We start from the raw sequence: 26,315 nt of genomic DNA, 5'->3' as shown, positions 1-26,315 counted from the left end.
GACCATGCTCATGCCACTGGGTTGAGGTGATACAGTCTGCCTCCAGTATTAAAAAATCATTTCTTATAAACGTTTCAGTGTTATTTTGTTCCATTATATCTGCTGTGACGTTTGTAAGTGGATGGAGATTTTCTGTTTATTGGCTTCCAACCAGATCTTCAAATACATTGTTTGAAGGTGGAGATTACTTCTTCTTTGCTCTATCAGCCCATTTGTAGGAGGGTGCCTCTTTACACCTATCTCTGGGCCAGTTACATCTGTCATAATTTCAGTTATCTGCTTGGTATAATGTAAGCAATTCAATTTCATTTGTTTTATCTTGTCTCTGAGTTATATATTCCTATGTGATGGCTCTTAAATCACAGAATCCAGATGTAGAGTACATTGGAAGAACTGGGGATAATTTCTTATTTCTTATTGTCTTTTTTTTGGACGGCAACTTATAGCAAAAGTTTAAGTATAGAATACTGTGGGTGTAGTAAAAAAAACCTGGTTAACATTTAGATTCATTTTCTATCTGGCATTAGGCTTCCTGCCCCTTGTCCATGTTGCCAGAGAAATTCAAGGACTGTCTCTATCTCGTGGTCTCAGCATTATTCCTGTAGGTTTCAATGTCTGTGCAATATGTCTGTCATGTTATGAAGGTTGTCTCTTAGCTTATTCATTGCACTATAATGTTCTCATTGGAAATAAAACGGAGGGATGGGAAAATGCAAAAAGTAGAAATTATTGTTCATCTTACTTTATGCTCATTTTATGCCTATTTAGACTATAACTCATTTTCTTTTTCAATACATATTTATTGAATTAAATTTACAAATTTTGCCTTAAGTGACAAAAATTGACTAAATAGATTTCAGGCTCAAGTTTAAAAAAATTTAATAAAGAGTGATTTTTCAGTTGACACCCTCTCCATATGATGTTTGGCGGTAACTATCACACACCAGGGCACTAATGTTTAAGAAACATGAAAATAAAACTTTCGGGATGGGGGGATGGGAAAGTTCAAAATGACTGAGAGGAAGCACAGGGTCGGGGTATTATAGTGCAGCGCTGGCAACTGAGTACACCCACCAAGCACTGGTGCCACCCTGTTAAAGTTTCATCAGAAAAAGGCGGCACCATGTGAATTGATGCTTTATGTTTTCCGCAATGTCACTTCCCTCTAGTGGGGTGTTATCTATCACACTGTAAAATATCGAGCATATCCATACTGCTTGCATTTGTGATGGTAAAGTTTTACTATTGTGAGTTCACATACTTCCCTATACATACAAACATAAACAGTTTTGTTGTCTCCTATTTGTGGCGTGTTCTAGTAAAGCACCATAGATTATGCAGTTCCGGTTGAAGAAAATGCTTCTGTCTATTCTTACTTTATGAATTTTCCAATGTGAAAATGCTAGACGTCAAGTGAGTGAACTATTTCCTAGAGAAAAAAGAGTAATGCTGAAATTATTTCTCTTTTCAAATATATATTATTCTTAGGTTGATATATGTTGGTCTATATTTAAGACAACTTTTTTATTATCTCCACACGATATTGTTAGATATTCAGGTAATTGACAAGCAACTCAAAGTTGTTTATGAGATAGAAATAAATGTACAACGTTCTATAAAAATTATCAGGCTCATAACTTGATCCAGTCAAGGAGCAGACAGTCATGTTTGTAGGAAAATCGCATACACAAGGAAAAACCCAGGTATCATGTTAATTGTTAAAAGTTGGATGGAAAGACTAAGTCTGAGTAGGTAAAAAGAAATAGTAAACCTGGATGGGTGGGTATGAATAGCAGAGGATCTGCTGGAAGAGATGGATTTAGAGCTTGGCATTGAAAATCTGATTAATTAAATTAATCTTTTTTAACATTGATTATCTTTGCCAATATCGTGCATTATAAAACACATTGGGGTATAGCGTTTTGTACTGCGTACTGAGCGGTGACAGTGCTTTGTCACCTTTTTAATGAAAATCATAACAATGACTTGAAATTTATTAATATTCTACATGGATTATATTTAGTCCACTACCTCTAACTCTATTACCTGACATCTATTTTAGAGTGATGAATATGTCAAAAAGTACATGTATCCATCAGGATCCAGAAAAATAGAGCTCCTACCCGAGTCCACTAGAAAGAATTACCAAGGGGAGACCAATTACAATGATGTTAGAACAGGTAAAAACCCAAAGGGGCAGTGAGGCAACCCAGACATTAGCATCTGTAGGAACCCACTACTGCAACTAAGGCTGGAGGGATAAGAGGAGGAGGTGGTGTTGCCAGAGCCCTTGGAGACCACAGGGAGAGGGGCCCACCCTGTGGAAGCTAGAACACAAAGGAGACAGCCATTGCTTGGAGATACCTGTTAAAAGTAGAAAGAGAAGAAACACCTCCCTTTCTCCTGTCTTCCCACTCTCCAAGTTCCACAACTCCCACCAGAGCCTCCCATTGGATGGCTCTAATTTGAAGCCAGTTGTTAACAAGCTGGGAAATGTAGTTTGCAGGAACAGAGTGAGGGATGTCTTGGAGGACAAATTATCACTACATGACAATTCTGATTTTGGAGATGGGGTGGGGGGATGGAATTGAGGTAAGGTTCAAAGCATTAATTTTGTGGGAGGGATTAAGTTTGCAGGATATTATCCAAAGCCTTATCATACTAGTTTTTCTTACTGGCATTGAGTTACTAAATTTCTTTTTTATCCTACCAGGAAATTTAGTTTATGTTTTTTTCATCAAGAGTATTATTAGATGCTTTTGAAAATTCTCCATGAATGATCTTGTTGGTTAATTTTCAATTGTTAACATACTGTAAATGTCAGGAAGTGTTCGATCTTCTCTAATTAGAGCCAGTCTTTAGAACCCCAAACAACAGGTGACAGGCTCAATTGTTCTGATGGTAATTGGTAGCTCTGACAAAAAATTATAATCACCCTCTCTTTCTCCATCTTTTGGAGGTATCAGGAATGGACCAGGAAAAGTTCAACTGCCGTTGTGATCAAGCATTGTCTACAACTTGGAAATAATGATGTGGTTTCTTGGTTCTTTTGTGATTTTGAGGGGGAGGTTGGGTATGCAGCATAGCTTGTAGTTTGTTGTTTGACTGGAAGGCAATGTCATTTTTGAAATGGCAGCATAATAATCAATTTGGAAAATTGAACATTAGCCGTGTGTAATGTTATGTGCAATGGAAATAATCTTTGTGAGCATGGGAGATGAGTCTACAGTGAAGAACTTGACGTTGGTCTGTGTTAAAATTTTGTCACATCTGGAAGGCATTTGATGTATAAAATTACATAGGTTTGATACCGTTCAGGGTTAAGACATACGGATGGGGCATAATGCAGAAACTTGTTCTTTTTCATACTCTTTAGGTATAGCTTAGAGATTTTTGAATCATAAGGAGTCCATTTGAATCTCCATTAAAGATAAACTGAGTAAAATGACAAAATGGAAGGAATTTTGAGCACAAGGTTCACAGCTCCGTGCTCTTATACTCTCGATTCCCTTCTTTAAAGTGGATTAAGCAAGTGGGCATGCCTCTCATCATTTTTTCTCGTTTTCCAAATAACCAGTCGATTCCATAGTAGGCTGCTATAATAGGCTTTCTATTATTCTTGTTTAAAGTTACCTGTATTTTTAACTTTCCTCTTAAAATGATCATTTGAAAAAATACTGCCCCATAAAATTATAACAAATCTTCATATTTCTGTTGAGTTACAAACTTTTCAGAGTTCTTTCAAACATATCATTCCACTTATCAGAATAATCCCGACCCTTCTCTTGAAAAAAAGAAGGAAAAGTCATGTTCGTTAGCCATTTTTTGGTTTTTTATTTTACCAGTAAAATTGAGTTACTTTCCTCTCATGCAGTTTTCATTTGCAGGAGGAAGTTACTATCTCCTCATTTGTTTCCTCATTTTATCCTTCAAAAAAAATTTCACATGATGTATTATTCAAGTAGTTTTATTCCTGGTAAATTAGCTTTTGTCCTGAAACCATGAGGACAGAAGTTCTTTGAACCACTTATCAAGGAACTGTTAGGACATTTAATACCGTTATCTGCCACATCAGCAAGCTTCCTGTTTCATCAAGTGACTTCTCTGATTTTTTTCCCTCCAATATTATGATAAAATTATTTTATAAACAAAAGCAGTCATGAACGTCTGACGTACAAATCTACTTGACCATGGTAGAAATATATTATCTCTATCTTACTCTGTTACTCTGCTGTGTATTGTACACCTTTGATTAAATACATACATTTATTTTTATATGAATACATCATCATAGACTTAAGAGCCGTGATTTAATAATAAAGCAAGGGCGACTTATTAATGACATACAACTAGTAGGGTATATAAAAAACCCACCGATTTCTTTTCTCTAAGCTCATATCATGATTTCAACATTTTAATGGTTTGGCGAAGTATCTTTTTACCTTAAATAATGGAGAAATCTGTTGAGGTAAAACATTTCTTTTTAAGAACACATGCCAATGAATAAATGAGCACAGGAAAAAATAAGGATATGACTTTTTGGTCACTGACTGAATCAGTTGCTAAATTTATATTTGTAGAGAGTTCACAGACACTTAAAAATAGACTATATGTAGGTAATAACCAAACAAGTAAAACTTATGATTGGCATTACTGCCAATTTAATTATAATTTCAGAAAGATGAAAAGTATTTTAAGTGATATCAGCCATCAAGGTATTGTTCACTGTAACGAGTGGTCCTTTATTCAGCACATATAAACGCCAGGCAGTGAATAAGGCTAACATGTATCTTGACCCATGAATTTTACACTCCAATAGGAGACCTGTACACTAATGCAGAACTTTAATTACCTGCGTTGTTAGTGTTTTCAAGGGGAAGTATACAGTGAAAACGGAGGAGGACTAACTAGGAGGGTTTTTTTTTGGTGGGGGTGGGTGGGTGTGAGTGTGGGAAATTAAACCTTAAAGTCTATTAAAACAAATCTTAGCCTTTCCGCACAAATATTTGTGCATATTTTCACTGTTGTATAAAGTTATTTTTTTCCTCTTATTCCTGTTGGAAATGACTAAGGCCAAAAACTCCTACCTTTTCTTATTCGGTTTTAAGTGATTGGGCAAGATACAAACTGATTCAGGCATGAAGTGGTTTGCTTAGGGTCAGAGCACAAGTGTTGGCAGTTACTGAATGGAACCCAGGAGTTCTGACTCTCCAGACAGTTGTGAGAAAACACGTCCTGCTCCCTGAGAAGAAAGATTGCCAACAAAATATTAGAAAGTCTTATGTCTGGTTTTAATCTAGATAAACAATATTGTATTAAGTTTTGGGGAAATACAAAAAACCGACATAGCACAGAAGGGCCACGTACACCCAGAATGTGCTAGGTGTAGGACTTAGAATAATGCATGAAGACCCCAGGACAAAATAAAGCAGATAAGTAAGTTACTGTGCCAGGCAGTGTAATTAGTGATGTTCAGGATTTTCGGTGGTAAAAGAGCATTTATTTTCCCCTGCTTTCCTTTTAAGAGAAAATTTCAGACCGATAGGATCACAAATGTTGCATTTCGTTTATGTTGAAATTTTGCATTGATTTTTCAACTTGCCTCCACAATTATGCTCTTGAGTCTGATGACATTCTGGTTTTCATTTTCAGATTCATATTTCACCAGCATTCTCTTTGCACTACATACCTTGCTATAAAATGCAGGTTTCGTGGTTTCCAAGGGAAAAAAAAAATTATATTACATAGTATGGCTGAAATCCACAATGTCTCCCAGATGGGAAAGACAGAACATTCATCTCATCTTTTTCTCCTGGATCTGGTGGGGTTTTGGAAAGGACTTCATTGTTTTCATGTGGCAGAGTGCATTGGCAAATTGTTTTTTAAAGTACGCAGTGGCGTGTTCATCTCATATTATAAGATATGGGCAGCATTTAGGAAAGATTATAAATCTTACAACTCTCCTCAGAAACTTAAAATACAGCTGGAAATGTTTTGCTTCCAACAAACATGCAATCTTCATAAAATTGGAAAAGAAATGTTTTGAATAAATAATGTTTTGGTTTATTTCTCTCTAGTGCTAGATCTATTTTTTTAGTCAAAATCATGCCATAAAACTCCTCCTTCTTCTATGCTAACACCCTTGCCTCTGTATTTATATTTTGCTGGTGTATCTAAGTTTTTTTTCATTTTTAAAGTATGCCAGATTGCTTTGCCTTGTTTTTAAAGATAGAAAACTGGATTTGCTTCCAGGGACTCTTTCCCTAACTAGGCCAGTTTAAAAACTAAACAAGGATTGAGTCAGTTAATTAATTTAAATGAGATTACAAATCAAAAACATATTACGCAATCTTGATTTAATTACCACATTTTATTTACTTAATTGAAAACACACTGTAGAAGGTTTGCAATCTTGACAATGACCAGTATGGTATCTTTACATTCTAAAGGCTAACGGCTTCAAAAACAAGAAGTTTAGACGATCCTGGTTGTGACCTTTGGTTTACTCAATCCCTGGATCAGTAGAGAGTCATTGAACTTAATCTGAGGCCAGAAAGGTCAGATACGATTATCCCTGCTTTCATTTGCGGGGGTTTGGTGCTAGTTAATGAAGCGATACAAACCTCTGGTCAGACATGTTGGCAGGTTTCACACTTTTTGTGCAGGGGTCTTCCCATCTGCATTGGTGAATTGTCCCCTGGCATGAACAGATATGCTCTCAAATGGGTGTGGGATTTTCTTTTTTTCCCTGAAATTTCAGTGCCCTATGGTTTTGGCTAATTCCTTGTGAACAAATTTTGGTCTTGAGCCCAAACAAATCCTTATTTTAATCCTTGCGATATGATGCTTTGAACCTAATGCTCTTGTTAAGCAGAAAAAGGTGGCTCTTTAAAAGAAAGTTTAATAATAGAACTAGTAGAATGTGTAGGGAAAAGAAATAGAGGGTATAGTACCTGTCTACTCTCTTGTACTGTATTTTTCTTTGGTTAAATAAGTTACTTTATCTGTAAGGAGCCTCAGTATAGCAACCTCTTTTAAATCTCTGAGTTTTGCTGTATAGAAGATATATTTTAAAATCCATGTTAACCAATAAAAAGGGAGATCTGAAGGTATGGGTCTTCAGATGGAAAATAATATGGATTAAAAAGCATGATTGAAAATATGTAAGAAACCATGTCTCCCAAATATTGTTTTGGTTCTGTCAAAAGTATTCAGAGAGGTTTAATGTGTCTTCCAACTCAGAACCGGGTTTAGGGGAATGGATACAGACTCAGCAAAAATATGTCAAGGACTCCATTAACCAAGTGACAGAGTTAACGCTTCCCATGGGTAGCTAGTTACCCAAGTTTTGCAGAGAAGTGGATGCCATATAACGTAATCTCCTGTTGAGAAGGGACAGATAGACCGAATCAGAGAAGGAGAGAATGAGCATTTTCCCGCACATTTACATGCTTATGAGAGATAAGAATGTGCTTAATTTTCCCAGATTCTTTCTTTGTGTTATTCTCAACCATTTAAGAGCGGAAGAAGGAAGTATTGTAAAACTTTAGTTTTGTGGCATCCCAATTGATGAAACAGTCCTCCATCAAAACTGAAGCTGTATAGATCTTTAACGTGCTGCAGAAAAAATACGGCAAATTATGTAATCAGAATTGTGATTACATAAACCTAACTCACTATAACTCCCAGGGAAATCAGTCCTTGTAGAAAGTAAACTGCCAAGAAGGAGGCAGGACGTTTTGCACAGACGGAGAGGGAGATTCGTCTGAGAAGAATAGTTTTCTCCTCTCTCCTTGAAAAAGGTGGATGTTTTTGTCTTAACTTTGTGTTTCCCTGTTATAAATTGCATGGGTTTGTATCCCTTCTTTCAGGTTTTTGTTTGTTTCTTACATTGGCTTTTCTCTTTCTTAAGTGATTCTTTCTGGCATACTATATACTTAATTTGTAAAAATATGCTATTTTAGTATGTCAGTAGTTAATAATGTTTTGGAGAGAAAGAAGGGCACTATTCTAAGCCTCTAGAAAACTCTCATGGTATCTTTAGTTGACAATGGGCTATTTCTTTACCTGCTTAAAGCCAAAGAATATGACAAAGGGGCCCTTTATCACATGATGACTAATTTTAGTTCTAGCAAGAGGCTATCTGTAGGTTAACAGGTTACAGTGTGGGTTTCATTTACTCTTCTGATATCCCTTGATATAAAAGCTATATTGTTATAGAGTCATAGAATTTTAGAGCCAGAAGGGACCTGACAGGTTACCTTGTACAATCCCTTCTTTGCACCAGAATGATTATAAATAAAAATGATGCCTCTCAAAATTTTTTTTTTTTAATAAATAAAAATCATGCCTCTCAAGTCATGGTATCAGAGAAGAAAATGAATTCCTGGAATGTGTCGTTTTGGGGTAGAAAGACAGCTTATATATAAGGGTCATCGAAAGCTTCTTGGCCTTTTGCTTGCAAACTAGTGGCCTGCTCCCTGGACCTCCCCCGACAAGCATCTCCTCCCTTTGTAGGAGAGAGCCAAACCTTAATTTCTGACTCAAAATAGTGCCTCTTATCTACCCCCTCCCATTTCCAAATATTCCTTCAGAAATTAAGGGAAGCAGAACTGAGCCTTACATTAGGCTGGGAGACCCACTCTGGGAATTGTGTCTCTATCCCCTTTCCTTGTCACAAAAGTTTGTCTACTTGATTTTCTTTCCCACTGGATAATTTCTTAAGGATTTATTTATTTATTTAAAATTGAGGTATAGTTGATTTATAGTGTTTCAGGTATACAGCAGAATGATTCAGTTATACATATATATACGTATATATTCTTTTTCAGATTCCTTTACATTATAGGTTATTACAAGATTTTGAATATAGTTCCCTGTGCTATACACTAGGTCCTCACTGGTTATCTATTTTATACATAGTAGTGTTTATCTGTTAATCCCAAACTCCTAATTTATCTCTCCCCCACCTTTCCCCTTTGGTAACCATAGTTTGTTTTCTATGTCTGTGAGTCTATTTCTGTTTTATAAATAAGTTCATTTTTATCATTTATTTTTAGATGTTTCTGCACAGAGGCAGCATGCCTAGTGTTTCTTCCTTTTTTTCTAGGCTTTCTTCTTTGTGCACTTCCGTAGTTTATAGACCAATTGTTTTCTATTCATTTGACTTAAACAAGTGTGTCAGGCGCTATACCGAAGATTAGGGCCATAAGGCTAAGTAGGGCAGTATCCCTGCCCTCATATAGTTCAAAATCTAAAAGGGATGACCTCAACATGGAGGACTTTAGGGAGAAAAAAGACGGACACTGCGTGCAAGGACTCAGGGGCATCAAATGGAGGTGACACACATGGAACTGAAAGGCTAATGTATGACCCAGGTGTTGGTAGGGGCCAGATCAAAGTGCCTTGAATGACATCCTAAAATTTTGGAGTTTTTTTCTGTATGTATTGGGACTCATGTAAGAGTTTTAGCAGGGAAGAAGCTTGATCAGTTTTAGGTTTTGAAGAAATCGCCTTGTTAGTAGAGAGGAATATGTACTAGCAAGATGTGAGATCTGTTTATTTTTCAAGACTCTGTTCCTAAGGTCACCTCCCTCTGATATCTTTTATGACATGCCCTTGCCCATCCATCATAGGAAGAACTAATTATTTCCTCTTGCTGTGTACTCATTTATAGCACCTATCACAGTGTATTTTTTTTAAATTTGTACATTTCTGTCTGAGCAAGCTCTGAGCTTCTAGATAGCATAGAAGGTATATTCTTTTTAAAACAATATGTTAAAGCTCATTATTGTAAATTAAATGGAAATTTAATACACATTTAGGGAGAACCTAATATGTTCCAAACATTAGTAACTGGAATACAGAACGTGCTTCATAAATCTTATTCTCACTTAATTGAAACTTACATGAATGACCTTCAAAAAACCTTTCATAGTTGTGATGATCCAACCACATCAGTTAATTGAGTTCATCCCCCTCCACCTCCCTCCCCCCAAGCATGTTAGTACTTAATACAAACATTTAACAGGTCAGTATTTATTTATTATCTTATATGTTTAACGGACATTTCATTGGACTTCCATTAGATTATCAGTAGAACATTAGAATTTCCTCGGTCTAGCAATGAAAATCCAAACTAAAGTTTTTAGAGTTGGCCTCTTTCTAAAGCGTCAATTAGTGTATAGACTTCAATGATAATAATTATTTCCAACTTCTGTTAAAAAGACTAGCTAAAGGTTTTTTTAAATTTCTGAAGAAGGTTTTGAATATATTGGTAAATGGTGGGAAGGAGGAGGGAGATTAGGGGAAGATAAAGTTCCCAGAAATCTTTAATTGAGTGAAAGGTCATTTGGATTTGCATGATTTTAAGATTGCATCATAACCACTCAAGAGGCAGTGTGTCTGAATGGGTGGCCCATGTAGAGAACACATGTTTTAATAGTTGCCTTGTAACTTTGTACAAGCCATTTAGATCACTTAAGTATCCCAGGATCTTCCATAAAATTGTGTCATTAGAGAAACTTGGTTACTTCTTAGGTAAAGTTTAGATATTAGAAGAGCCATGAAAGATTGGCTACTTTTTAAAAAGGAGTGGATGGAAAGATTGAAGGAAAGTTAATAAGGACCATATAAGGATGAGAACCTTTACTTATTCCTAGAGAATCTTTAACCTGGGGGAGGGAGGAATTGATTGAGTTTTAAAAGCATTAATTTAGAAATGCTTTCATTAACTCTTCTGTTTCCTAGAAGAAATATAATATGTTTAATTCACACTTTTAAAACACAAAGGATGGAAAATATGCAAAATGTATTTCAATCCTACTTTCTGTCCAGTCAGGTCAGAAAGAGACAGACAAAGAAATGTAGAAGTTATAGAATGAGATCAGGGAAGAGGAAATAAAATGTGGGGGGAATGACAGAGGACTGGTTTAGGTCTGCTGCCTTCAAGACCCCTTCCCCTCCTTTTTTCTCCACTGCATCAAAATCTTTCTAGCCTCAAGACTGAGTGTGCTGGGCACCTCGCAGTCCCATTCTTACCGCCCTCCTTCTTCAAAGACTTCAGTCTTCTAGAAGGTAATTTTCGTCACATGGCTGGTATCTCCTGGCTTTTGAGCATGACAGCTCCCTGAGAGCCTCGAAATGGCAGCACTGCCTTCCTCCCTTTTGGGGAGGGTGGGACTAAAGCACTTACAGAGGACTTCAAGAGGGCACACACTCGTCCGTCTTCAGTTGATTCACCACGGACAGTTTTAGATGCTTACACTGGGAGGGACAAATTTAGTCATATCCCTTTTCTTCCTTTCTTCCTGAGAGTCAGTCCGTTAAAAATATTAGTCATTTTTTGAATGTGTCTTTTCTGTTTAATAATAGCTTTCATTTATTGATTGTGTAAGATGTGTCTGACCAGTACTTGACGTTTTATATAGTAAAATCTTTGCAATGATTCTATAAGGTAGGTAGCATTACATTTAAAGATCAGGACTCCAAGGCCCTAAGAGTTAAGTAATTTTGTATAAGATCACATTACTAGTGAGGGACAGAGCCGGGATTCGCTGTAACATATGAAGTACACACACATACACACGACTTGAGCAAATGATGGAAGCAGTTAAGGAAAACCTTTGGGTATAGAGTAATTTGACCTAGGTGGTGAATTGGAAGGGTTTTAGATGTGGTCTAAGTAATTCTTTCTCTGAAGTTCACCACAATAACAGTTCATTTTTGGTTTCTCTGCCCACTGTGACTCCCTGGTTACTTCCTTTTCCAGCAGTTGGAATGAAGTGACCGATATAAGGTGACATAAGAGTTAAAAGTAGATTAGAGTGTTAGAATTTACAGTTGGAAAAGTAAGTGTTCTTTTGCTCGTTCCTTGAGGGGGCCTCTTCTGTGTTTTGGGGATCCAGTATATGCTGTTTACTGCGTGAGAGGGCACAGACGTTGGACTACGAGGGAAAATCTGTCATGTGTGCTAGTAAATGCCAGATTATTTTAGAAAGTGGAATTATTATTATTAAAAGCAAGTGTATGCCTCAAATTTAGGGTCTACTTTAGCTTTCCCTCAAATGTTTGTGGGTTATTTTTCAGAAATTACATTTTTATTTCAGTTGAAGAAGTTGGTCTGCAGTTGTTGGAAATAGGGGAAAAGGGTAATTTGAAGCAGAAAAAAATTAGGGTTTTCCAAATGGGATGTTGTGGTAATGGGGTGTCCTTGTTCTAGCTGAATACTTTCTCAGGAATGGAAGAGACATTTTTCTTTACTGGATCCAAATTTCAGCAACAAGATGTTGGGAAAGAATTTTGTGGTTCTGTTTTGAAGTTGATTTGACTAAAAATACTAAGGCTCACCTAGAGTGGACAGCTCATGTCCTCTGATGACAACCCTAATTTACCTCATGTTGTGTCATCGTGAAGGTGTCATTAGCCACCATGCGGGATCAATATCTAGACCTCCATAAATGTGAAGTAGCTTTACAGGGAAAAATAAAATGTGGGGAGGCTCTGGTCAGTGGGTACACACTGCATAAATAGGAACTTCTCAAAATGTTAAGAGTCACTTGAGAAATTAAGCTGGAATGTCATGTCAATTCTGGGGGACATTTGTCAGAGGAACTCAAGGCAAAAATAGCTGAGGCTATAGCAAAATCATATAATTTTTCTTTTTTTATGTAACTGTCATACTCCATGCCTGGAAAGTAGCCAGTATTGGGCCATCTTTTATGGGAATAAAGAAAGAGAAAGATTGATCTCCTAAGTTATAAGTCACTGAGTCTTGCCTCAATTCCAGAAAAACTAATAGAATTCATGGGAGATGAGACAAACCTTTTGGAGAGTACCTAACTCTCTTTGACTATCTGTAGAAGACTCTAGCCAGAACTGAGATTGCAGGAGTAGTCCTGACCGGTTTCTTTTCCATTTGGGGAAATAAGAAATAAATTGGAGGATAATGTGGGAATCATTAAATATATTTACTGAGATTTTATAAAAACTGTTCTAGGACAAAAAAAAAAAAAGGAAAGAAAAGAAAAAGAAAAAAGACAAGGAAATGGGATGAAGGGGCACAGTTCCGATCTCAGTATTAAATCTAGTTAGCAGGCATGAGGCAAAGGGCAGAAATAAATAACCAAGTTTTATACAGAAAGAAGTCAACAGAATGTCCTTGCAGTTAATAGTAGAAGCAGCAGTTGCAGTATGTTAATAACTTGAGTAGAAGAGCAGAATAACTCTGCTGAAAAAACCAGCATAAGATTTTTCTGCTTAAATAAGACTGGATCCTGTCTTGGGTATAATGGCCAGGTTTCAGGAAAGAGACTTGTCTGTGGCCGCCTATGAAATTTTGTTGAAATTCACTATCAAGTTCAAAATTGCCTTTTCTAGGCAAGCAAAGAAAGCTGCTGAATCTGAACCATCCAGCCCAGTGCATTCACAGCCGTGAACAGCACACTGAGGAAAACACAAAAGAAGTAGACAGAATCTCTGCCTCTGCTTAGGAGCATGCAGTTTAGTTGGGGAGACAAAACTTAAATACTAGAACCAATAAAAGAAGATTACAAAGCAACTTGCAAGTAAGGGTATAATAATATGGCGCAAATGACACAGATAAATGCAGAGGGGACATGGAGGAAAGGGGAGTGAGCAAAACACAACAGTGTCAGGTTAGTTAGGAAAGGCATGTTTAACAGTACTGTAGCTTCCATGTTCCTTTCTGTAGCATCGATGAAGAACAATGTGGGATAGGAAATTCAGCATTGATCTCTTCCTCCTTATCTGCCGAGTCTGTCCGTCTATCACAGATGGAAATTAAATTGATCCAACAATTTGCTCTCCACAAAGCCGTGATGGTTTCTACCTAGTAATTTATGCTTTTCTTGGTGTTTGCAAATCGATTGCTATCATGGGATGCAGTCAAACCTGGGCCTGGATCCAGTAGGTTGGGGGATTATTGGAGTGGATATGTGTGTATGCGATTGAAATCCTGGAAAAACGGACTCTAGTTTCTATGTGTTTTTACTCATTGAATAAAAACATTTTCAGGTTTTTTTTAAAAAGCATGTTTAATTACACTCAGATTGCATTTTTAGGGAATGTATCTGCTTTATTTCCTACTGCTCCTGACAGGCCCAACCTTCAAACCACCTTTAGTGGCTTCGTCGCCAGACCTTTTGTTTTAAAAAAGCCTTGCCCTACCCCACAAATATTAGAGATCGCTACTTTTTTCCTCTGGAAAAAAAAAAATATATATATATATATATATAGATGTTCTTCTAGTTTAATAAATAAAACATTGCTCCTGAAAGGCTTAGGAAAGTATACTTTATTCAAACACTCGACTTCATTGTTCTACATTAAAAAAATTTTTTTAAGTCCTTCTGAGGATTGTGAAATTCTTTCAAAACAAATTAAAAAGAAAACATTTTCTGTGATTTCTTTACAGATTCTGGACAATCAGGAAGTCCAAGCCACAATGATCCTGCCAAGAATCCTCCAGGTAAATATGTGTTCCAGGACGTTTGCAATCTGACATTGTTGGAGAACAAAGGTACCACTGTATAGATAAACACCCCGTAATTGGTCAGCTGCCTATTTTGTTCTGGCAGGCAGGTATGATCAGGACAAGATGTGATTCTTTTTAGGCCCTTCACAGTGGCACATACTTCCACATTGGCGTCATCAGTATGTACCTAATCACTAATGTTTTACTTTTTGTTGGTGTTTCTTTGAAAATGAATATGCATGTATTTTATAGCTGTATATCTTTCAGGTGCTAAAAGTCACTGTTGTTTGAAGAGCCAAAAATCCTTCTAATCTTTCTTTTAAAATGCACAGGAAAAAGTATAATTTTTCATACTCTTATTATAGTTTATCAAATCTCATTACTTTAAAAAGTAGGTTGTGGTGGTAGTGGTTATGTCTTCATGCGGGATTTTTACAAATGAGTTTTTATTCCATAATGTTTTTAATGGGATTCCAAGAATCAGGAAATAAGGAAAGTACGACTTTTCCTTTAGTGTAATGTGTGTCGAATACTCTCTTTATTTTCCGAAGTTGTTCCAGATCTGAAAATGGCTTTTATAAGAAACCATACTGTCTTCATGGTTTTGTTTTTCCTAAAGCTGAAGATATAGAATTTTGACGTTGATTTAGGAGTAGTATCTCTTCTCATGAGATAAAAACTAGTGCAAAGAAGAATTTCTAATATTTTAATCTCATAAAAATTTTAATTATATCTGTGACTTTAGTAAAAGAATGCTCTAAGAATAACCTAACAAAAACAAAACAAACAGGTAAAAAAATTCAAACTAACCACCTATAACCTCCACCTCCAAAATGATCTCATTTGGCTTTTCATTGAAAATAGACCCCCAAATTTATAAAAGGTAATCATAAAAGTTTCCACAGGTAGACTTAGTTTTAGGTCCTTAATTGCTTGGTCTTCCTGTCATAATACTTTGCTAATGGGAGGCTGAAGAACCCTCAAAACTACAAGAAAATGTGTCAGAGCATTCTTGCTTTAAAATGATGTTAGAAAGATATAACAAGTAAAGATGTAAGTAAAAATGTGAAGTCAAAACAGAATATCTTTTTTTCTTTCTGAGTCTTGCCTATATTTTGTTCTCTATTTTTATCTTCGAAAAAAATTTTCCAACTGCATATTAACTTATTCTGTATTGTACAAAATCAGATTGTATGACAAAAGTAGTATATCCTTCAAAGATAAAATATTCTCATTAAGTATAGATATAAAATGTATACTAAGTTGATTTTTCTTTACTTTCATCCAAGTCATTTAATATGACTAAAAATTGGTAGCAAAACATTGAAAAAGCTGAAAAATTTTAAATGTAACTTCCAGTTAAATTGATTATTTTATTTTTTGTGTGGATGGGGCCAAGAAAGCGAGCTATTTAGAATATAATAAAATTTGTCAGAAATTTTCTGAAGTTGAGAAAATTTATTAGCTTGTAATGTCTTCAACTTTACTAAAATTTCTTCTTTTTAGTTATTAATGTTTTCTCTGTGTAGCATGATAACCAAAAGTGAATTGTATCCAAACATTTTTTAAAAGCTTCTTCACTCATTTTACAAAGAACTGGCAGGGAGGGGGACCTTTATTAGAAAATGAGTTGATAAGCATTGTTAAGTCAGACTAAACAAAGGATATGCTCTTTGCATTTGAATGACAGCTTGGTTTGAAATTAATAAAGCTGTTATTGTTTGAAATGCATTTCTGAACATGTACAGAAAGAATCATACTCACTTAAAATGTTCTCTACTTGAGCTGAATGAATAATCTCTGAATAGTTATATAATGACAGAATATGATTTTTCAATATTTGTTGAGAAGCTTGGTTAAATTTTCTTTACTACATTCAGTGTAGCACCTATTAATTTATCTGTTTACATATAATATGGGTAGCAGAAACAATCAAGATAAAGCATCTCTATTATTTTCCCTCTTAAATTTTCCTTGGAAATCAAACCTTTTGTGAACTATGTCTGAAAACTGGAACGTTGTAGGTAAATGTATATTATGATTAGTTGAATATTATGTATATGTAAATTGTACATTGGTTACCAGTTTTTCAGAGATAGAATATAATGAAACATAAAATATCAAAATTAAGTGGAATAAAATTAGAATTTTCTTTGATGATTCAGAAGCATTCTATCGTTTTAACATGCTTTGTGTATCATTATATTATGGACTTAACCTTAGAGATTATGAAGGAATTCTGTTTGATGGAAGTAAGAGTTTGTTCTGTAATAACTTGACATAAATCAAATCACTAGAAATATTAAATAGTATCTAACTGGAAATGCGAAAAATCATAACTTATTAAGGTTTTTGTTTTGCAGTCAATTGGGATAAATTAGACTTATTATTAAAAGCTCTTTTCATAAGTATAAGCATGTTTGGTATTTTTAGAGCATAATTTATCTCTTGGAGCCTCGTTTCATCTCTGTTTTCTGGCTTTGGCTGAAATGTGAAATCTCTGAATTACCGTATCAAGTAGGCATGATACATTTACAGGCAAATTCAATCTACTACCATGAGCAGTGAAACAGTCGAATCACTTTGCTGTTTGTATTGTTATAACAAAGAGAAAGTAAACTTTTGAAAAAGATTGCCTTGAGTTCCAGCTCTTTCTTGTCACTAGTAGTTTTCCACTGGGAGATGTGCAACCCCTGGACATTGCCACCACCTACTTCTGTGTTTATTTCATAACAGCTTGGGAAGAGATGGCAAAAATTCAAGCCCTTTTGGAGGTAAAGGCCCTTTGAAATCAGTTTACCACTGTTGACATGAAGGTGGGATCACATCCAGTCATTCTATAAGTACAGATGCATGGGTCTCCCACAAACTGGGCATCCCTCTGGCTTGGGTTTTCTCTAGCATCAGACATGACTGTCTGATTCAGAAGAACTTCTGAAGGGTGACCTTAAGGTTCTTCAGACTGTAGTATGGAGTCTACAGATAGGCCTTTAGTTTTTAATTTGTGTTTCCTGATTGGGATTTGTACTTAGTTAGCAAGCTAATCACATGCATTTGAACAAAAGCGACACATTTTTGGGGAGGAAGAATATTTGCTACTTATTTTTAAAAGAGCTTAAGTAGGGCTTCCCTGGTGGCGCAGTGGTTGAGAGTCTGCCTGCCGATGCAGGGGACATGGGTTCGTGCCCCGATCTGGGAAGATCCCACATGCCGCGGAGCGGCTGGGCCCGTGAGCCATGGCCACTGAGCCTGCGCGTCCGGAGCCTGTGCTCCGCAGTGGGAGAGGCCACAGCGGTGAGAGGCCTGCGTACCGCAAAAAAAAAAAAAAAAAAGAGCTTAAGTAGGTTTATTTTACTATTTTAAAAGCACTTAAATAGTCTTTGCAATATTTCCTTATACTATTTCGTGATTTAATTTTTTGTATTTATTCTTTGTTACATAGTGGGGATGGGCACCATACTGTTTTCTGGGCTAAGGTGTCCAAAGGGTCTGACTTTGTCCAAGGACATGACATTGTTATTTTGGTCAGGAACCACTAGGCTACTTCATTTTTTGTATGATGCACATTTCTCTTATTTATGTTGGGGTCAAAAGTTATATGTTTATATCTAGATACTTCTTTCTTAACAGTAAATTAATCCCTTCTAAGCAGTAGAGCTGCAAGAGTCCTCTTTCAACTATAGCAAACAACTGTTGTGGAGCAAAGGAGAGCAAACCATTAATTTAAGAACTTAGACACAGACCTAATTTTATTTACAATGATTAAAACCTCTACTTTCGCTTTTAGAAGATGTGTGTGATTGGATTATAATCTTTTGAAATGAACTTTGACTTGCTATATTATTTTGTGTCTCCACATCCCTTGGGCTATGAACTTTTAGACTTCCCAATCTTAATCAGTTACCTAATGCTGGGGTGGTTGATATCCAAGGAAAACAAGGCAATCTAGAAGTTTGATTTGCCTCTAAGCCAGCTAGAAGTGGATGCCTCTTCTTGGAGTTCAGGAAGACTGTAGGTTTGTGGGGAGCTCTCTCTTGGCTGGAAATATAACAAAGAAACATTGAATCTTAGGACACTTTGCAAATTCTGTGATGAAAACTTCTGAAGCATTCCAAGTATCATTAACCAGAGCTTTCTGACCTAGAATGACATGGACTTATCCTACTTTTCTTTTTTGCAAAATTTGTAGGATGCTTGTGCTGTTTTGTGGGGCAGCTTTTGTGTATAGTGGGGCAAAACCTCTGGGGACCATTAAGATCATATATTGGGTAAATGTCAAATAAGCCACCTTATATCCTACCTGGAACAAAAATGGAATTACATAAATAATTGAATAAGTTAAATAAGGTGTATCAACTATAGCAATATGCTCATCTTACATTTAAGATATTATTTTAATTTATATTTATATATATTCCATATATAAGAGAGATCATACAGTATTTGCCTTTCTCTAACTTATTTCAGTTTAGCATAATGCCCTCAAGGTCCATCCATGTTGTCACAAATGGCAAGATTTTGTTCTTTTTATTTATTTATTTATTTTCTGCTGTACACGGGCCTCTCACTGCTGTGGCCCCCCGTTGCGGAGCACAGGCTCCGGACGCACAGGCTCAACGGCCATGGCTCACAGGCCCAGCTGCTCCGTGGCATGTGGGATCTTCCTGGACCAGGGCACAAATCTGCGTCCCCTGCATCGGCAGGCAGACTCTCAACCACTGCGCCACTAGGGAAGCCCAAGATTTTGTTCTTTTTTATGGCTGAATAATATTCCATTGTATGTATGTACCACGTACATACCACAATTTCTTTATCCATTTACCCATCAGTGGACACTTAGGTTGTTTCCATTTCTTGGCTATGGTAAATAATGCTGTAAAGAACATGGGGGTGCATATATCTTTTGGAATTTGTGGTTTCATTTTCTTTGGATAAATACTCAGACGTGGAATCTGTGGATCATATGCTAGTTCTATTTTTAATTTTTTGAGTAACTTCCATTCTCTTTTCCATAGTGGCTCTACCAATTTACATTCCCACCAACAGAGCACAAGGGTTTCCTTTTCTCTGTAACCTCTCCAACACTTGTTATTTCTAGTCTTTTTGATAATAGCCATTCTAACAAGTGTGAGGTGATAGCTCATTGTGGTTTCAATTTGCATGTTTTCTTCTTTGGAAAACATCTATTCAGATCTGCCCATTTTTAAAATCAGATTGTTTGATTTTTTTGCTGTTGAGTTGTATGAGTTCTTTATGTATTTTCGATATTAGCTCCTTATCTGATATATGATTTACAAATATTTTCTCCCATTCAGTAAGTTGCCTTTCATTCTGTTGATAGTTTCCTTTGTTATGCAGAGCTTTTTAGTTTGATGTAGTCCCACTTGTTTATTTTTCTTTTGTTGTTGCTTTTGGTGTCAGATTTTTAAAAATCATTACCAAGGTCTATGTCAAGGAGCTTACTGTGTTTCTCCTAGAAGGTTTATGGTTTCAGGTTTTACATTCAAGTCTTTAATCCATTTGGAGTTAATTTTTGAGTACAATAAGATAGTGGTCCAGTTTCATTTTTTTGCATCTGGCTGCTGTCCAATTTTTCCAACACCATTTATTGAAGAGACTGTCCTTTTCCCATTGTATATTCTTGGCTCCTTTGTTAAAAATTAATTGACCATATATGTGTGGGTTTATTTCTGGGTTCTCTATTCTGTTTCATTGATCTGTATGTCTGTGTTATGTTAATACCACACTCTTTTAATTACTATAGCTTTGTAATATAGTTTGAAATCAGGGAGAGATGCCTCCTGCTTTGTTCTTCTTTCTCAAGACTGCTTTGGCTATTAGGGATCTCTTTTTGTTCCATATAAATTTTATAACTTCTATTTCTGTGAAAAATGCCATTGGAGTTTTTTTTTTTTTTTTTTTTTTTTTTTTGCGTTACGCGGGCCTCTCACTGTTGTGGCCTCTCCTGTTGCGGAGCACAGGCTCCAGACGTGCAGGCTCAGCAGCCATGGCTCATGGGCCTAGCCGCTCCGTGGCATGTGGGATCTTCCCAGACCGGGGCACGAACCCGCGTCCCCTGCATCGGCAGGTGGACTCTCAACCACTGTGCCACCAGGGAAGCCCACCATTGCAGTTTTGATAGGGATTGCATAGAATCTGTATATTGCTTTGGGTGGTATGGACATTTTAACAATATTATTTATCATAATCCATGAGCACAGAATATCTTGCCATTAATTTGTGTCTTCTTCAATTTCTTTCGTTAACGTCTTGTAGTTTTCAACATACAGTTCTTTCAACTCCTTAGTTAAATTTATTCCTAGATATTCTTTTTGATGTAATTGTAAATGTGATTGTTTCCTTATTTCTTAATTTCTTTATCTTTTAGGTCATTATTAATGTATGGAAATGCAACAGAGTTTTGAGTATTGATTTTATGTCCTGTAACTTATTTATTAGTTCTAACAGTTTTCTGATGGAGTTTTAGGGTTTTCTATATAAAATATCATGTTATCCGCAAATAGTGCCAGTTTTGCTTCTTCCTTTACAGTTTGGATGCCTTTTATTTCTTTTTTTCTTCTTCTTCTTCTTTTCCTAATTGCTCTGGCTAGGACTTCCAGTACTATGTTGAGTAAAACTGGAGAGAGTGGGAATCCTAGTCTAGTTCATGATCTTGGAGGAAAAGGTTTCAGCTTTTCCATTGAGTGTGATGTTAGCTGTTGGATTGCATATATGGTCTTTATTATGTTGAGGTACATTTTCTCTGTACCCACTTTGTTGAGAGTTTTCATCATGAATGGATGTTGAATTTTGTCAAAATTTTTTTTCGCATCTATTGAGATGATCAAATAATTTTTATGCTTCATTCCTTAATGTAGTATATCATTTGTGGTTATTGAACCATCCTTGCATCACTGGAATAAATCCTACTTGATCATGGTGTATGATCCTCTTAACGTATTGTTGAATTTGCTTTGCTGTTACTTTGTTGAGGATTTTTGCATCTATGTACATGAGGGATATTGGCCTATAATTTTTGTTGTTATTGCTGTTCCTGTGACATCCTTATCTGATTTTGGTACCAAGGTAATGCTAACCTCATAACGTGACTTTGGACATGCTTTTGATTTTTTTACAAGAGTTTCAGAAGGATTGTATTGATTCTTCTTTGAATGTTTGATAGGTTAACTGCATTCAGGTAGGAATGCTATCATGATAGATTTGATTTTCTACAGATTCTGTTCTGGTGTCTTGTTTGGGCACTACCAAAGAAAGTCATTCGTCATTTGGGGTTGCACTTGAAATCTACACCTGTGAAGTTGCCTGCTGTTCATCTAGATCTGCACATGGGGGATGCTGGGCTGTACCTTGGGTGATCCATCACCTTGCACCTAAAGGCTGGGCTGATTGTCCCAATGTTGTGTGGATTTGCAAGAAGAGCTGACAGTCTTGCCTGTCCCTGTTTTCCAATCTAGATTCTTGTAGGCATCTCCTGACAAAGGTACTTAATGATAGCTCTGTTAGAAATTTCTTTTGTTTTTTAACATCTTTTTAAAAAATTAATTAATTAATTTTTGGCTGCATTGGGTCTTCGTTGCTGTGCGTGGGCTTCTCATTGTGGTGGCTTCTCTTATTGTGGAGCATGGGCTTTAGGCGTGTGGGCTTCAGTAGTTGTGGCTTGCGGGCTGTAGAACGCAGGCTCAGTAGTTGTGGCACATGGACTTCGTTGCTCCGTGGCATGTGGGATCCTCCTGTACCAGGGTTTGAACCTGTGTCTCCTGCATCGGCAGGCAGATTCTTAACCACTGCGTCACCAGGGAAGCTCTGTTAGAAATTTCTAAACAAGGAAATACATGTCCAAAAAAATTTCACTGGTGAAGCGGTCTGTTGCTGGACTTTTGTTTCTTTGGGAGGTTTTGGATTACTGATTAAATATCCTTACTAGTAATTGGTCTGTTCAGAATTTCTATTTCATCACAATTCACTCTTGGTAGGTTGTATGTTTCTAGGAATTTGTCCATTTCTTCTAGGTTGTTCAATTTGCTAGAGTATAATTGTTCATTGTAATCTCTTATGATACTTTGTGTGGTACCAGGTGTAATGTCTCCTCTTCCATTTCTGATTTTATTTATTTAAGGCATCTATCTTTTTTTCTTGGTAAGTCTAGATAAAAGTTTATCAATTTTGTTTATCTTTTCAGAGAACCAGCTCTTAATTTTATTGATCTTTTCTATTATCATTTTAGTCTCTATTTCATTTATTTCTGCTCTAATCTTTGTTTTGTCTTCCTTCTACTAACTTTGGGCTTTGGTTGTTGTTTTTTCTAGTTCCTTGAGTGTATATTTAGGTTATTTTAGATTTTTCTTATTTCTTGAGATAGACTTTCGTCACAATAACTTTCCTCTTAGAACTGCTTTTGCTGAATCCCGTAAAATTTGGTGTGTTCCATTTCCATTTTCATTTGTCTCAAGGTATTTTTTATTCTCTTTTGATTTCTCCTTTGACCCGTAATAGTATCATTAACTATAATAATATGCTGGTCTTGCATTTAAGAAAGTTTTTAAATCAAACAAATTTTGAGGTTGATTTCTCCCCTACTCTACTTTATAGATACTGAGATTGAAGCTACCAAATGGTTGTCATGAAACTAATGAAAACCAACCAAATAATTATCAAGAAAACTAGCATCTGCAGTTGTAGTCATCATCTGCAGGGATCACTAGGGCCTACGTTTGTTTGACTTTTCACTTTGTTTTTGTCAAAATTTAGCATTTGGGACAAACAGTACTCTCTAATAGTTACAGAAATAATACAACATTTTTCTCTGCTATTTGCGTATGAAGGCAGATATATTTGCATAGGCCCTGCATGACCTCATAGAGCATGTTTTATCTTAGAATATCGTGTTCAAGGTCAAAGAAAGGGGAAAATTCACTCTGACTTTTTTTTTATAACAGTCCATTCACTCCTCAGTTAGTAAGTTCATGCCCACTCATTCTCATATCCTTATTTATCATATCCACCAGAATCAACTTTTTTTATGGGGGGTAATGCACTATTTCATGATACTTGATTCTAAATTTCGGCTCTTTACAACATGCAACAGACTATAAACAGGCTTTCTAGTCATAAAAGTATAAATAGAAAGACAGTAAAAGGATGGGTTAACTGTGGTAAGACCTGACATCATATTGGGTTGGCCCAAAAGTTCGTTTGGGTTTTTCATGTTATGGAAAAAGCCAAACAAACTTTTGGGCCAACACAATAGGTAAAGCTTTTAAGTAATTTGAGAATGAAGTCCATGGGAGTCAGTACAAAAATCAAAGGATTTTTTTCCTAATAGATTTTGTTTCAGAGACATTTTTCTTCTTTATCCTCTAACTTTTTTGAAGACATCCCATTAGTAAAGTTCTTAAATGTTCAAATTTAGGTTGGAACTCAGAGTAAAGGAGGAGAGGATAGGTCATGAGTTTTGTTAGCAGATGAATCTTAAAAGGTCCAGGAGGCAATAGTCCTCAGCTACTTATTTTTGCAGGTTGCATTATGACTGCTCATGTATAACTCACTCCTCAAAAGTTGATCTACGTCGCAGTTGGCACCATGCCCAGCCTCTACAATGGGTCCAGTCTGATCACTTGTAATATTAGTTTTTGGGGGAAAAGAAAGACAATTTAGGAATATTTTATAAGGACATGAAAGAAGCGGGTTTATCTGTATCGCCCCAATTATCCACCCCGTTAGGCCATGAATACTACTAATTGAGTGCCAACTGGTTGCTGAGCTCAGAATTAAATACTACATTCCAGGAGACAGGGCGTGGGTTGGTTCAGCTCTATATGAGTAGAGACAGCCGTTTGTCCTCCACCGTTCCACACCAAGAACAATAAACAGCCCTGAAGGAGCTGTCTGTAGGTAGATTTTTCAGCCACAGATATTTAATGGGCACCTATTTTGTTCATGGCATTAGACTAAATGCTGTGGAAGATTGAAAAGTGAGTTACACATAAAACTTGCTCTCCCCCAAGTGTCAGCCCATAAGTACATACAACATTCTATACATATTGTGGAAACCTAATATTACTTACTGCTACAACTCAAGTGTCATGGGAGTTCAAAGTTGTGAAATACTGTTTCCAGCCACTGTGTAAGGAGTGTGGTGAAGTGCAACGAATATGAACGTTGGAATTACAAATTTCCCCTGAATCGAGGTTCTAAGTTTTACAGTGATCATGAGGGCCATGACCAAATCAGCCCCCTTCTCTGGAACTCAGCACAGTCAATTATACCCATGCCAGTTGTAAACATTAGATGGTAGAACATACCTGGCAAGTAGCAGGTGCTTGGTAAAAGGTAAAAGGGAGGGCTCTTTCATCCTACTTTCTCTTCCAGCTGGGTTGATCAAGAAGACTTTCTGCAAGAAGTATCATTTTTTGTGAATCCCAATAGAAATGTGTTGAATTTTTACACTGCACTCCCCTAGATGACATAAACAGAGTTACAGATCATAAGATGCATAAGAATAGGATGTTAGAGGTTACATAAAAGAGACAAAAGAAACAGGTATTTTCAAGTCTCACGGTGGAATAGAATTTGAGTTTTAAGGTAGCCCTTTTTTTCCTAAAGTAAGCCTTTTGGCCTGCCAGGAAACGTGGAATGAAATTTTGTTACATAGTTTTTAATAATGACAAGAGAAAGAGTACAAATGTATCTTTTGAGATTGCTTTTCCCCTGGCAACACTTTATATCTTAGTCTCTTGTATTCACATTGCCTATTTTTCCTACTTGCCTTTCCATAGTGCTCCTTCTTTCTGAAACTACCAACTTGTCTCTCTCCATTGAAAATGTTCTCTGTCCCTTACTTTTCCTGGTCCTCTCAGTATATCTCCCTTATTCTATTAACTTCTTCCTGACAACTTCTTACTTTAAAAATAATGCATATTGGGCTTCCCTGGTGGTGCAGTGGTTGAGAGTCCGCCTGCTGATGCAGGGGACACGGGTTTGTGCCCCGGTCTGGGAAGATCCCACATGCCGCGGAGCGGCTGGGCCCGTGAGCCATGGCCGCTGAGCCTGCGCTGCGCAACGGGAGAGGCCACAACAGTGAGAGGCCCGCGTACCGCAAAATAAAAAAAAAAAATGCATATTTTGTCCCTCATTCAGACAACCCCCTTCAACCAAGTGACCCATCTTGCTCTTCTTTTTCATGACATGATATAAAAGACTAAAATTTCTACTTAATTTCTCCTGCAATTGGACTTCTGTCCCCACTTGAAATGATTCTCATTAAATTCACTTTTTATGACCTGTGTCCAGTGTTTCCTTTCCATTCTATTCCTGCTTCCATATTCTTGAACATTTATTTGGTTCACCTGACCACGCTCTACTGAAACTTTATCCTTGCTTTAATTTTTTTAAAAATTTGATTGTGGCAAGAACGCTTAACATGAGATCTGCCTTCTTAAGAAATTTTTAAGTGATTCTAGTTACAATGTTGTACAACAGATCTCTAGAGCTTATTCATCTTGATTAAACGGAAACTTTTTGCCTGTTGATTGCAATTCCCCATTTCCTCTTTGTCCCAGCCCCTAGCAACCACCATTCTACTCTGATTCTATGATACTGACTATTTTAGGTACCTCATATAGATGGAATCATGCGTTTGTTTTTCTGTGACTGGTTTATTTCACTTAGCATCACGTCCTCAAGATTCATTCATGTTGTTGCATATAGCAAAATTTCCTTTAAAAAAAGGCTAAACAGTATTTTGTTGTATGAATATACCATATTTTCTTTGTCCATTCATCTGTGGATGGACATTGAGGTT

At 36.5% G+C, this 26,315-nt stretch overlaps 1 protein-coding gene across 11 annotated transcripts in view; it reads left to right on the top strand.

Annotated features, from left to right (window-relative positions):
* The window catches only part of NFIB (nuclear factor I B), a 235,529-nt gene that overhangs the window by 119,147 nt on the left and 90,067 nt on the right, over positions 1–26,315 (top strand). For all 11 annotated transcript variants that reach the window (XM_060155077.1, XM_060155082.1, XM_060155079.1 and 8 more), the window contains one exon: positions 14,435–14,488. In XM_060155077.1, the coding sequence (XP_060011060.1) occupies positions 14,435–14,488 (54 nt within the window). The remainder of the gene's footprint in view (positions 1–14,434; positions 14,489–26,315) is intronic.

This window comes from Lagenorhynchus albirostris, chromosome 7, assembly GCF_949774975.1.
Source record: "Lagenorhynchus albirostris chromosome 7, mLagAlb1.1, whole genome shotgun sequence".
In the NCBI taxonomy this organism is placed as follows: Eukaryota; Metazoa; Chordata; class Mammalia; order Artiodactyla; family Delphinidae; genus Lagenorhynchus; species Lagenorhynchus albirostris.
Note: the sequence above shows the minus strand (reverse complement) of the source record. Positions and strands in the feature narration are given on the sequence as shown.